This window comes from Oculina patagonica, chromosome 12, assembly GCF_052425735.1.
Source record: "Oculina patagonica isolate OP01 chromosome 12, crgOcupat, whole genome shotgun sequence".
NCBI lineage: Eukaryota > Metazoa > Cnidaria > Anthozoa > Scleractinia > Oculinidae > Oculina > Oculina patagonica.
In genome coordinates, this window is record NC_135769.1 from 13,150,725 (window position 1) to 13,165,365 (window position 14,641).

Below are 14,641 nucleotides of genomic sequence, written 5' to 3' on the forward strand. Positions count from 1 at the left end.
TACAGACTAAAATTTCGTCAACAGTTAGTCAATCTACTAAACTTTAACATATCAAAAAATGAATACCAAGAGTCAATCTAGATTTTGAGAAAATCAAGCTTGTTTGAAAACAAAAGAAAGCAGCAATCGTTGCTATGGTAACCTTTGTGACTAAGTGACCAATAAAAAAATAAACTTTGGTTATATTTGATCATTATGATGTATTTTGGCAAAAATCGAACATTGGCTTCCTAGATAACTTTCATTTCAAAAACAACCACCCTAGAGATAAAAAACTACATCGAGCCTCTTTAAACGGGCAGCATGTGGGAATCAATCATGTGACAATTTTATTACATTAACACAATGTGTATTTTTGAGTTCATTTTGACTAAGAGGAATGTCATTGCACTCTTCAAGTCACCTGTACATAGAAACAAAACAAACAAAAACTATTTATTTTGATGAAATTGCTATTTTTCCAGCATGCAGACTGTATATTAAATGGCCTTTTTCATGTTGGGCTAGTGGATTCGATAATTTTTTCCAATTGCTAGATAGCTAAATGACATTTATGGATTTTTATTTTTTGTTGTTGATCTTTCCAGAGAAACATGGGACTTTGGGTAAGCATATAATGGTTTCACCTTGCCCAGTCTACCTGGGTCGGGCCAGGAAGAAATCAATTTTCTTTGCACCCTTCCTTTCATTAATCATAATTTTGCAGAAAAAATGTCAGGCTTCATTTGAATTTTTTACATTGCTAGCTGCAGTTTAAAATGCTACTGAAAGCCATCCAACAACTGAAAATACATGCCTTAAAAAAATGTCAAACAGCTTTTTTATAAAGTAGGCAAATGTCTGGTCAAAAAGTAGATCTTAAATGTCGCAGGTAATGAATGTGTGTAGAGAGGAGGATGGGAATTGCTGAGATTGGCTGAAGAGATCAATAACTACCTGAACTTGTTAAAATCCATAGTTTAACTCACCAGTAATTCAGAAAGTCTTCTGTTCTGAATTCAGTAAATCCTGTTTACACATTAGGCATTCTATTAATCCCACAAATTACCTGTATACCACAAAATGCAAAAGAAACGTAAGTCTATGTCTGGCAATACAGTACACATCACGAAAAATACAAATTTAAAGTTAAGAAATGGTCTTATTTATCACACATGCCCAAAGAGGCAGATGTAATTTTTCTTTGCGGCCTGAAATGACCACTTGGTCAATATTTTGACAAACATTTCCTCACGTATAAATAAAGAAAGGATGCGATTCTTATTAGTTTTAGGAAGCTTAACATTCAGATGACAAATATAAATAACAATTACATGCCTCGACGAACTGAGTGACATTGCCATGATACTGACTATCGCCTCAAAATCTACAAGATCTATTTTTTATCGCCGAGCTCGGCTTTAATTCCAATTAGCTAAGTTTTAGCACGATTCTATCGTTATCACTTTTATAAATCTTCGCATAAACGCCGAAGACATAAGCTTAAGCCAGTCTCCAAAATAAAATTATAGTACAATGAGAAACGCTTACCTCAGGTCACTGTAAGTTTCTGTTAGAAATGTTTGCGAAAAGTTTCCACCGTTTCTCCTCATTCCATGTTCTTCTTTATCGGGAATACAAATAAAGGATATTGCATACCCTTTGTTTGGGGACTCGTAATTGCGTCAAGAAGAAAGAACACTGACAAAACTATCCTATAGAACTCAAAATCACTTCCTCATTAGATCGCAATCGACGCCATTTTGAAAATGCGCCCGCAATACGGACCACGGGGAATCCGCAAGCAGGGGGGCGCGGCTTAAATTCTCCCCAGGTGCCTCTCCTTTCGTCTGAAAGAAATAAAATCCATCCTCGCCAAAAGCAATTAAAATGAAAAGAAACTGACAACGCTATCATAAAGTGCAAGCACTGAAGCCTTTGGTAAAATTTTCTATTATTTCAAATGCAAATGGTCGTTGAGTAGGAAGCCAACAAACTTTTCAATTGTATTTTTTACTGCCGTACTTTTTCAGGAAAAAGTAATAATGGCCATTTTTAAAAACACTATTTAAAAAACTACAACTTCGCTAAAAAAGATCCTAAGAGAGAGGTTCTAGTAAAGTTTTCAAGCGAATTTAAAAATGCGATCCGTTCTGGTCACGTGACCGATGACGTCAAAACAATGGGATTGATTAAAAAGTACTTAACATATAAGTAACTACCAACATGTAATTTCTTGTTACCTCACATTTAATGCAACGCCAGATGCGCACTTGTTCCCAGACTCCCATTTTTTGAAAATTGTACATAGCTCCCTTAATATTTATATTTTGTTCGGTACCTGGGCAGTCCGAAGTGCCTCACACCAATGTGCTTTAAACTGCAATGACTGCTTTTTCAGTAACAAACTATTTTCGTCACAGTGAGCAAAAACGAACTTCTGAGCAAAGTCACGTGACTAATGACGTCATCGACCTACGACTTATACAAGAAGTAGTTTATGGTAAGAGTTATTTCTATACGACGTACTACTCCTGCTGACTTCAAACTGACCACGTTATTTGGCATTGACGATTTTTCAGTTGCAAAGGATTTTGGGAAGGTTTTTATTATAATTATATATTGTTTTTTTAAATTATTATTATAATTAGTAGTAGTAGTAGTAGTAGTATCATCACTATTATTATTATTATTATTATTAGTTTTATCATGTACGTGGAGTTTTATGTGACAAGGGCCCCCTTTTTAGTTATAACTGTAAGTTCTCCATCTCAGAAACGGTAAGCTCCGAAGCAACTTGTTGCAGAGACATTTAACTTTGCAACAAGTCGCCTTCTATCTGCCGATCTATAGGGAGACTGAGTACCACATTTCAGCACCAGGTATCATATGGGTAGCGCAGGCTGTAATTGCTTCTCATTGATTTTCAAAGTTACAGTGTCCATTTCATGTCACGTTGTATTTTGTTGTCGTCCAAAAAGCAAGCATAAGAGTGTTTCGGCTTCATTTTTAATCATTACTTCTTTGTGTGATTCAATCAAGATGTAGTAAGAACCAAAAAGGTCGATTACGAGAATATCCAAAACTAGAATTAACAAGCTTATTTCTTTAAGCGAACCGTAAATTATTTTAAGGAATCTAAACGGAACAAATTGGACAATATAGCTAAATTACTCTGACCTGTTATAACTTTGATTTTTTATTTGTCCATTGATCTGGACGGCAAGTTGAGAGCTTCACAAGTGAAATTTAAGACTATACTTCTGAGCAATTTATAAATGAAATGTCGCAATCGTATTTTCGCTGATAGTATGCTCTTTTGTCCAATTAATCAGTTACTGTCTGTCATCCCAACCCTTGCCAAAACGGAGGAACATGCAGAAAAATTGGGTCTGACACTTGGGAATGCAGCTGCCCTGAACAGTATGATGGGAAATACTGTGAGCGTAAGTAATATATAGAAAAGAAAGATCGGATTTAATTTGAGCAATTATTCAGTCACAAAAGAGAGTAGAAAATTATGAATCAAATAAACTGATAAGGCAATATTAGAAATCAGAAAATGTTCGTGTAAACTTATTTTCGCGATTTTTGGAAAAGGGATTCCTAGGTCAAAACTCGATTAGTCAGTTTAAGTTCATTCTTATCAATTTGTCAGCTGTCATTTGCCGTTTGTCACATTGTAACATGCTCTCTCTTACTTTTAAAGTCGACCCTCTCGCTACCAAGTAACTTACTTTTATGATTTCCTTGTACAAGTAAGTGCCCATGCAAGAAAAGTGACCAGGAGAGAAAAAATAGCAACTGTTACTTTTTTTTATTAGCTTTTCTAAAGATACAACCGTCCATGTATAAGTGAATGGACACTTTGACGACGGTATACAGTGGAAATCGAATCCCGTTTTTTCGACATCCGATTTCTCGTACCTTGCTCAATCCGAAAGCTGTTTTCCTTGGATTTCCTTTACTAGGTAAACCACTGCAATTTTTATTTCCAGTCTCTCGGAAATAATTTTCGTTTCCGCAGGAGGTTCGAGATTCCGCTGTTTTTGGTTAAGAAAACTGGATATTTAATAATGTGTTTGAAGAAAGTAAGCCCATGTATGCGTCAGGGATTTTTTTTTTTTTCTTTTTACCTGAAGTAATGTATAACTTGAGAGCTAGCCTTGGTATAGATGGTAATTCAGCAGTTTATTAACGACTTAATTTCTTTCTTCTTCGCTTTGACCTCTTCTTTTTTCAGGAGACAAATGCATGGATTGTGACGTACACGCAATCTGCTACAATGGTCATTGCATATGTAGAACGGGTTACCGGGGGAGTGGATTTAGAGGAGATTGTAAACGAGGTATTGTGTATGCGCGTCTACGCGCGAGTAGTACATGTATGTGCGTTCGTACGTGTTTTTTTTTTTTCACTTGCTTGACTGACTGACTGACTGACTGACTGACTGACTGACTGACTGACTGACTGACTGACTGACTGACTGGCTGGCTGACTGACTGACTGGCTGGCTGATTGACTGACTGACTGACTGACTGACTGACTGACTGACTGGCTGACTGACTGACTGACTGACTGACTGGATGAATGACTGGCTGGCTGGCTGGCTGACTGACAGACTGATTGACTGACATATTGATTGACTGGCTGGCTGACTGACAGACTGATTGACTGACATATTGATTGACTGGCTGGCTGGCTGGCTGGCTGGCTGGCTGGCTGCCTGGCTGCCTGGCTGCCTGCCTGCCTGACCGACTGACTGAATTGCCGAACCAATAGAATCGAAGAGGGTGTCGATAAAACACCGACTCGGGGTCAGGACCGGGGTGATGGTCGGGGTCGGGGTCATTTTTTTATTTTTTTTTTAAGAATACACCGATACAGAAAAAAAAAACCGGAAGCGAGGCTAAGTGCTTGCCAGCTAAAAAATTACAAAGTTTATATACGCGTGTGGGGCATTTCGAGTCGGGAAAAGCATTTCCTTTACGAATAAGCCGGGGATCTTGATCCTTATAAATTCAAAAGTATAAAAGCATAAATTTATGGTCCACCAAAATGCGGAAGACATTTAAGTTTAAATTGATCTACAGTAAATGTACACATCGTTTTCGATGCAAATGGTGAGTTGTAGCCTGCCGCCTTTCATCGCTCCCGCCACCACGCACACCATACAATCTTCGCTTGCTGTTCAAATTCGATCCAGTTCGCAAATGAAGCAATTCACGTCTATGGAAAATTTTACTAAAAAAAAGCTGGCTGACTGTTTTGATTGTTAAGTGATTTTCCAGACTGACAACAAACTGCACGACATGCGAGTTTCTCTGTCAAAATAAACCGCTATACTTCTTTGTAAATATTTCTTTTGATATGAAAGGCAGCTTTAGTTTATTGATATTAAACTGTGATTACTTTCCTTGCTACTTAAAAACATATAAAATTCATTTTGCACCTGAAACAATTCATGCCCATAACAAATTCTACTAAAAACAACGTCCTTTGAATTCTCTTTTTCTCTTTTTATTTCTGTTAAGTTTTTCTGTCAGACGGAAAACCGAAAAGCCTCTTAAAACAAAACCTGTTTTTTTAAGTTCTTGTGAATTAGAAGGTGGTTCTGTTTTATTGATCAACAAAATCCAAAATTGAGCCAAAGGACGGCTAAAATTGAGGTTATGCTGACGAGGAAGTTTTATATCATTGATGACAGAAATCGACAACAACATTTTACCGCTAAACTGTATGTCACAGTAAAAATTTCACCTCTCGCCTGTAAGATCTTAACTGAATTTCTCTTTTAATACTTTTGAATTTGTAAGGATCAAGATTTGTGGCGAATTTGTGAAGGAAGTGCTTTTTCCGACTTGATTTGCCCCACGCGTTTACATAAACTCTATAACTTTTCTAGCTGGCGAGGGCCACTTAGCCTTGCTCCCATGCAACCGTCCGGTTTTTTTCCTGAATCGGTGTATTCTAAAAAAAATATTTAAAAAATCGACCCTGACCCCGACCCCAAGTCGGCGTTTTACCGACACCCAATTGAAGATGTGGGGACTTTCTTGTGAAGCGAATGATCTATTTTTATCTCTCTTTTTTTGTGACGGGGGAAGAGGGGTGTCAGGAAAGTATTTCATTAAGTTTTTGTTTTCCCTGGTGACATTTTTATTGAATCTCTGGCGAACATTAAGGTTTCACCAGGTCTAGATTTGTTACAAAGGGGTGTCAGAATCAACATGTATGGAGATTGTGAACGATAGAAAACTGTCCTCTCCAATTTATAACAAACAGACGTGCGGTTGTTGTTTTTCTTTTTACAGAGTGTAACACTTGTCCGCTGAATGCTATTTGTGTGGATGGTGGATGCTCTTGTATCTCAGGATTCTACTTTATCGATAATACTTGTAAGAGGATAGGTAAGTCTTGACATCTTGCAAGTTATTTTTTTCAAAAAAATACAGTCGAACCCCTAAAAGAGGGTGGCCAGTTATCAAAGCAGCCAGTTAACAAAGTCCCGAAAGTATTGCAACTATAATAATGTGAACGAGAAACCCTTATTTAGCGGCCACCTCTATTATTTTGGCGGCCGCGGCCACCTTCCGGCAGTCCCAATAAGGATTTTTGTATTGTTCTACCTCGGCCACCAAGAATTTAATACAACTAGCTTGGCCTTGTTTTCAACAACCTAATGACAGACAAGAGTCCAAAATTTGAAATGACGACTGTTTAAATCAATGAAACACAGTCCCGCTTATAATCGTTTTGAAGTAATTTCGTTGTCACTAAGCAAAGTGAGGACCTTTTGATTTCCTTGCAATGAAGTGATGTTTCTTCCACGCTTTATGCTAATTTCTGACCCTCGAAAGCGGCGCACCTTACCATTTCCCACAAGGGTGGTTACTTAATAGGGTTTCGACTGCATGATCTGCAGATTTGCTTATGTTACATTTGCTTAGTTTGCTGGGTTTTTTTATTTCAGTTGGAAGCTAAAGCAACTTAACAACAGTGCCATCATCAGAAGAGGAAGCAAACTTCATAAGTGGCAATCGTTCTATTTAAAGTGGCCTACAAAAAAAAATTTAAGGGAGGAAATAACTGGTTGAATTCGCTACCTATACTTCTCTTCACTTCTACAGTCAAACTCCTGATAAGTCTCCGACTGGAACCAGTTTAAATTGAGGCCACTGAGTTCTGTATCGCTTCGAAAGCATTAATTTGTTGTATTATACCTTGCATAACGATTCAATTCTTCTTACTAACATCCTGTCAACAAAACAACATAAATATGAAATTATCTTCAAAATAAGTCCGGAGGGTTAGAAAAAAACAACTCGTCCAAATTCCAATTCGATCGGGAATACACGGCCCCACATGCTTATAGCTTTAATCCTCACCGTGTCTAAATAAAGGTAATTTATTTATTTATTTTATCTAGTTAGGATTTGTCAGTAATTACCGCACTTTTGTCCAAGAAGAGAAATATACCAAGAATACCAGGAAGAAGATGTTTATTAACCCATCAGTTCTAAAGAGATTATCAGTTTTAACGTTAGGTGGTTGTTACCCCTTCGTGTAGGTACCATGTAAACTAGACAAACAATACTATATATTAGGTATTATTATAGGAATCTCTTGCTTTCTCTTAGACCTGTTTACCTCGGACATGAAATGTGTTGTTGCTTTCGTTATCCTAATAAAAGATCGAAGGAACTTAAGATTACTAGCACCTTTATTAGTTGTCGACAAGAGGCTACTTTCTGCTATTTAAAGAAAATACTGTAAACAGTTTTCTTGTTTCCAGCTAATGTCTTGGTTTTGGTTAAATCATGCGACACTGAAAAGTACTTCAAGAGATATGAGGCATACGTTGGCACCAAGACAACGGAAAATCTTATTGACAGCGCGCTAACTCTTTTAACAAAATCAGCAAGTCTGTTTGTGCCCATGAAAAATATTGAAGCTTTAAAAAAAGAGCTTAAAAATGACTACATCATAAACAGCGAGCTTTCCAATCTTGTCGGCAGTTTGTCTTTCAATTACGGCAAGCTTCTTGCTCCTGCTTCTGCTGCTTTGATAACAGCAAAATATATTGATTACGACTCAGCACGTTCGTCAAAAAAAACAGTCAGATCTTGTTGAAATCGCCTCTGAGCGGCAGGGCGCCACGGAAAAAAGCTCCGAAGGCACCTTTACTGAGTAATACTCACAAGACTTCCTAAACAAAGCTAAGAAAATACTGAATAATTAATGAGCAATGCTTAGAAATTGCTTAGCAAAAAATCTTGCTGAGCAAATTTCTATTTAAATATTATTTTTTCATAAATATAATGGCCGAGCTCGAACAACGTGAATTGGAAACTCCTGTTTCTACCTCTTCTCCTGTCACTTCAACAACTCCTGCAACAAAGCCTGCCAAAAATCCAAAGAGAGTTGCTGCTGGCAAGCTTACTGCAGAAAAAACAAAACAGGGTCGTGAAGCACAGAAAAAAGCTTCTATCGAGGCTGCTGCAATAATTGCAAAAGAAAAGGAAAAGAAATCTGCGGCTGCAAAGCGAAATGTAACTCCGCCAGTGACAGAGGCTACGCCTGAATCAAGATTTCTTACCACAAATCAATGGATATCTTTGCTTGGTATCGGCGTTGCAATCGTTACAACTTATGTGAAACGCGAAGACATAAAAGCCTTTATAAACGAAAAAAGAAGTCCAACATTTAAAGCCCCACCAACTCTTATAACTGATGACTCACAAGACACACAACCAACAGCTTCGACAATCAAAAATGTCATTATACCTCGCACACAAAGAGGAATCCGTCCGATGGATTAAAAAATTTATTTTGAATATTTATTTTTCATTTGTATAAAGATGCCGCAAAAGTCAAAATCACTTAAATTTGCAGGTATCGCCAACCAATGCAATAATTTTTAATTAAATGTTTATTTTTTATTTATATAAAAAGATGCTTCGTGAGTGTTTTTTTGATTACGTTACAAAAGCTGCCGCTATTTTTGGTATACTTTATGTCTGGTTGGAATTTACAGGTTCAAGTTGGAAACTCGCAAATTATGTTTATGAAAGTAAAAGCAGCGACTTTGCCGCTGAAAAACATTAAATTTATGACCCCACATAGTAACGATTTTCGATTTACACTGTAATTTTTTAAAAATTATTAAATAATTTTAATTTAAACATTCGATTTTTTAAAGTATACGAAACACGATGACCGACACGAGGACATACACTATGCCTGACCCAATGGATTTTGGAACCTTTTTTGCGTTTTCTATGCTTGCAAAATGCTTTAAAGAAGATGAGGCACGAGCAACAGCTGCTGTGGAAGGGGCAAAAGCCTTTTTAAACCGGCTGAAACCAGAAGAATTAAAAATTTTAAATGCTATTACTGAAAAATCTGTGGAAAGTTTAAACAGGCAGTATGAGGATTTAAGAACACTTGAAAAAGAGTATGAAAAAATAGAAAATGAAGAAAAAAGAAAAGAGAAGATTGAAGAAGCAAAAAGTTTGGTGTTTGCTAAAATGGAAAAAACCTTTAATTCTGCGGTGCATGATGTTGGTTTGACCTACGAAAGTTTTTAAGCAAGTGATTTCTGTGTTACTGGCTAACTTTACCAATTAAAGCTTTTTTTTTCTTTATTATAAAAATGGTTTCCACAATCGATTCAGTAAAGGCTGCCTTTTTTATTAGCGGTATTTTCTTTGGATGGAGTATTTGTATTATGAAACTTTCTATTTTAGAGAAAAAAGAAAGAAAAAATATATATACTGAGGGCTTCTATGCTTGCAAAGAACGCATAAAAAGTATAAATCCAAGATTACTTGATGGAGTCTTAGATTCTTCCAATGAACAAGAACTAAAAGAGCTCTTTGATGAGATTGAAAAGAATGCATAAAATTATTTTTTAATTTTAAGATTTATTTTTATTTTATATCAAAACGCCATGTCCGACAACAAGCTCGTAAAAACGATAATGGATGCTGCCACTCTTACTGGCCTCGCAGCCGAAATTGGCTGGGCTGCCAAAAAAGTTGCCAAAGAAAACTTCACACCCGACCCAAGCAGCAGTTTTATGAACTATGCAAAGTTCACAGCCGTCATGGCAGGCAGCATTGCACTCAAACAGTACCTCGAAGACAAAAAAATTATTCCTGACAATTAAAAAAATGTTAATATTATATTTACAAAGTTCAAAAATGGCAAGCATCGCGATTATGGCTGGCGGAGCTATCTTGAACGCTGCTGCTTTCATTGGCGGCAACTACCTTGCTCGTGCTTTGGGTGGCGGAGATGACGCCGCTTTGAAAGAAAAAGAAAGACACGACAAAGCTCTTGAGGCTTACCAGGCAGCTTACGCGAAGTACTCTCGCGACCGCACGAAGCTTCTCGACTGGATCGAAACCAACAATGAGATCAAACAGCAAGCGAAACAAAACTTCACGAACACAGACTACGCTTTCAAACTCTACAACCAGGCACATCCTGACAAACAAATGATTCCTCCGAAAGAACCTTGGAAGTTCTCTGATTTTTATCAGCCAAGTGAGCAGCAGAAACAAGGTGAACTGATGTTCGTTGGCGCTGGCGCGCTTGCACTTGGGTACGCTGCCTTTCGGTTTCTTTATAAACTTTTCTTTTTTTCTTGTATACACATGGATGCAAAGATCTCGAAAGTCTACTATAGCCCCCAGGGCTACTGGAGGGGAATTGCAGTGATAAAAAAATTAGCCGAGGCTTCCAAGGTTTCCGAAGATGCCGCAAAAAAGTGGCTAGTTAAGCAGGCCCTTTGGCAGATCTACCTTCCGGCACCACGATACGTTCCTCGCCCAAAATTTGATGTTTCTTCTCCTAACGCGGTCCACCAGGCGGACTTTCTTTTTCTGCCACACGACAAACTGCCGCGAGGGCGAAAAGTTTACAAATACGCTCTGACTGTTGTTGACGTTGCCAGCCGTTTCAAAGAGGCCGAGCCTTTGACCTCCAAAGATTCAACTGAGGTTGCAAAAGGTTTTCAGACAATTTACAGGCGAAGTGCACTAAAATGGCCACAGATGCTTCAAGTTGACCCTGGTCGCGAATTCATGGGAGCTGTTACCAAAGAAATGGAAAATCACAAAACCTATATTAGACGCGGGCGTGTTAATATCCACAGAGATCAAGCTATTGTTGAACGTTTTAATCAAACACTGGCAGGGCGCCTGTTTGGTTATCAGTACGGTGTCGAGATGAACCTGCCATCCGGCCAGCGGTCGACAGCGTGGGTAAAAAGGCTTCCCGAAGTTGTTACCGCTCTGAACAACGAAGTTACCAGTCTTACTGGAAAAAAACCTGCTGCTGCAATCAAAGAAAAGGCTGTTTCGTCCAAACCGTCCTCAAAATATACAAGGCCTGTTGGCAAGAAAGAAAGAAAAATACCCTCTCTCGTTAATGTGCGCTATCTCTACCAACCTGGCGAGCTAGAAGGCGGCGTAAAAAGGGCAACAGATCCGATTTGGTCATTAAAAGTCTACAGCCTCGAAAGGTCTGTTACTAAACCTGATCAGCCAGTGCTTTATTACTTGCACGATGGTCCAAAGCGCGGCTTCGTGCGTGAAGAATTGCTTGTTATTCCTCGGCTCCATCCAACATTCCTGTTCGAACTCCAAAACCCTGTGCACTTTTTTGAGTTTCATTCCCTGTTTCAAATAAAACTGCAAGTTTCGATAATGTACAACATAATTAGTTTTGCCCTCAAGAGTTAAAACAAGCTTTTCGCTGTCTGGTGGGTCCAGATCGAGGTTTTTTATCAATTCCTTTTGAGTCTTTTGGTAGGGTGAAAACAAGTCCTTATTTATTTTCTTTTTCTCAGGAGCTAATGGGTAGCTATTATGCTCTTCGTGAAGTTCTGCAGGGTATTCGAGGTTTACCTCCAATATCCAGCCAGTTTTTGCAAACTCCTTTTTCCTCATGACTTCTTTTTCAGTCGGCATAACTCTTTTCCATCTAAAACCACTTTTTGGCAGCGGCTTGCTCATTGCCCACCCGTAAAGGTTGTTTGCATCGAGGTACATAATGTATTTTTTTGGCTTGCTCGGATCGAAGCCTTCAACATATGGATTGTTAGCCTTTGCGTATCTCTTGCTAACCATCGAAATCCCTCCACGCAGTCCTCTTTCGATAAAAAGGTGCATGTCAACCTCTGTAAGCAGCTCCAGCTCGACTCCTGTCTTTTTCAAGAGTGCATCCCAAGAAAGGCCAGGCGAAGTAAAATAATTCGCAGGATCCAACCCGTACTGCTCAAGGCAGATTTTTCGAAAGTTTTCGAAAACGTCTGCCAACAAAGCGACGTCTGTTTGAACGTACAGGTCGTGGTAGTCGCCCAGCGCTTTGCAACCAAAAGCTTCCCATACCCTCTTTGCGTGATCGTACTCTTCGTCTGTTATATGATCGTCGTTAAGTTTGCTGTAAAACGTTTCTTTTTCAGGCAAACTTATTTCGCTAAATCTATCCCATGAGTCCATGTACTCGTACGGATAGATCCCCTTTTTTGCCGGAAAAGAAGTTCAAAATTTTGTGAAGAAAGAGATTTTGTTATATTTAATGACTCCTTTGGTGCCGCACTTACAAGTGAATCAAGGCTTCCTTGAAGAAAGTTTAAGCTGTCAATAAAACGCAGACCACCAAATGAAAATTTATTTCTCCATGTTGTTTGCGACACATTTCACCTCTTTCTGTGTCGCTTGCGACAGCTTCGACATCGCTTGCATTAAATGGTGGGCATCATAGCCCCTCAGGTTGTGAAATACAACTGGTATTTGGTCCGTTTTTTGGTTTTATTCGCATTTTCAGGTTGCACGCGTTGTGCGCGGCTCCGCGGTACTTGCCTGTTATGTGGCAATGGTCCTTTACTGCATCTCTGAAGTTTTGCCTGAGCAAAGGTTGTCCGCAGCATAAGCAGTCATCTTGTTCTTCAGCTGCTTCTTTGTGTTCCTCTTCTGTTAATCTTTTTAGCATGAGAAACGAACTGTCATGCTCTTTCTTTGTATTGTAAAAACATTTTTTGTGCCATTGCCCATCATAAGTGTATTCGCTGCCTTCTTCACTTTTCCATACAGGCAAAGAGTCTAAAAAGTAATCTTTTATCAAACGTTTTTCGCAAATATGGCAATCAGTTGCATTTTTAAATTTTTCCCAATCTACTGAAGTCATCACAAGAGGTTTTGGCAATGACAAACTGTTTCTTATTGTTTTCTCTTCCTCTTGAAGACAGTTCAAAAACACTTCAACAGCATTTTCACCTCTGTAAACCACTGGTCGTTTGTTTCTGCCATCACTCCTTACAACTGTGTAAGCAAAACCACATGCCTCGTGCTGTTCTGTCTTCTCGGTGTAGCTTTTTTGCTTGCTCTCTGTCCCACGCTCGCAGCCTGAAATCTTTCTGACCAAAGCCTCAAAGTCGGCATATATCACGTATGGCGCCCTCATCTGTTTGTGATGATTTTGAAAAGAAAGGGTGTTTTTCCCCTCTTCCGGCATCTCGATCCTTGTCGGCCTGCCGTTCATGCCATTGCAATATTTTTCGTGGTTCTCGAGCAAGTCTGCTCTTGTGAAACCGGTCAAGCACATCATGCAAAAGTGTTTTGCAGTACGATGTTTGCTCTGATCAAAGAGTAAAGCGCTTACTTTTTTTACAAAACAATAGTGCTGAATTTCGCCTGACTCAATTAACATAAGGTTAATACGAGGAATGGTTTTTTCTTTTCTGCTTATTCTGTGTACAATCACAAGATTGTCTTCCCAGCCGAACACATTTATTGCAAGGTTGCTGTTTTGCGCCTCAAGCTTGTCAATCTGTTTTACAGGTGTTGGAAAGACAATTCCTTTATAGTTGACTCCGTCGTTAACAGGGTATTTGCTTGTTCTTTGTGGATTTTTCCCATCACTTGGTGGAAATAAAGCAGCTCTCAAAGCCCACTTCAAACATTTGTTATCCCTGTTTTGCACGTTAATAATTGCTTTCTTTTTTGCCAAATTGGCTGGGAGAGGTAAGTACGTTCCTCCGCGCAATGGCTGATAGCGTGCAACATTTACGTACGCAACAGTTATTCTTTCAAAAACCCACCCTGAGCCACGCTCTGACCAAGCCTCAATTTGTCCCTTTGATCTTTCAATAAACCTTTCAAACTCTTGTTTTATCTGATTTTTATTGTGTTCGTTAAAAACGTGCGGTTGTTTTTCTTTAAAATAATGCTCCATCTCTTGTGTTACACCAGTCTCAAAATTTTCTTTTGTGAACATTATTTTTATTTCAAAACTTACTTTTGCGCTTTTCAAATCTCTTATTTCATTCTTTACCAAATCAACAAACTTTGATTTTGTTTTCTTTTGAAAGACAAAAAGGTCTTTGCTGGCCTGGTCACCATCTGGTATGGTCATTTTCCACACGCGTAGCCATTCGTTGAAATCGGATTGGACCAATAAAAAGTTATCGTTCCATTGTGGATTTCTTTGAAATTAGCGTATTTCTCTCAAGAGTGCTTGCAAAACTTCTTGCGAATAACTTGCAGCAGTCATCTTGGTTGATATACCCAATGGAAGCATTTGTTCAATAGGAATTATTTCTGACACAGCAAGGCAGCTTGATTTTTGAGCGCTCAAGCCGCAGAGATTTTGG

General features: G+C 38.6%; 2 protein-coding genes across 2 annotated transcripts in view; one reads left to right on the forward strand and one right to left on the reverse strand.

Annotated features, from left to right (window-relative positions):
- Positions 1-7,438, forward strand: part of LOC144632683 (uncharacterized) — a 28,796-nt gene extending 21,358 nt beyond the window's left edge. Inside the window, 4 exon segments of the mRNA XM_078491381.1 lie at positions 3,315-3,425; positions 4,223-4,327; positions 6,294-6,389; positions 6,953-7,438. Of these exon segments, the coding sequence (XP_078347507.1) occupies positions 3,315-3,425; positions 4,223-4,327; positions 6,294-6,389; positions 6,953-6,963 (323 nt within the window). The 3' untranslated portion in view covers positions 6,964-7,438.
- LOC144633424 (uncharacterized) lies at positions 7,216-14,403 on the reverse strand. Its single transcript, XM_078492300.1, has 3 exons — positions 12,877-14,403; positions 12,114-12,509; positions 7,216-7,236 (listed from the first exon to the last, which is right to left on the reverse strand). The coding sequence occupies exons 1-3, from the start codon at positions 14,401-14,403 to the stop codon at positions 7,216-7,218; spliced, it is 1,944 nt and encodes a 647-aa protein (XP_078348426.1).
- Positions 14,404-14,641: the final 238 nt, after the last annotated feature.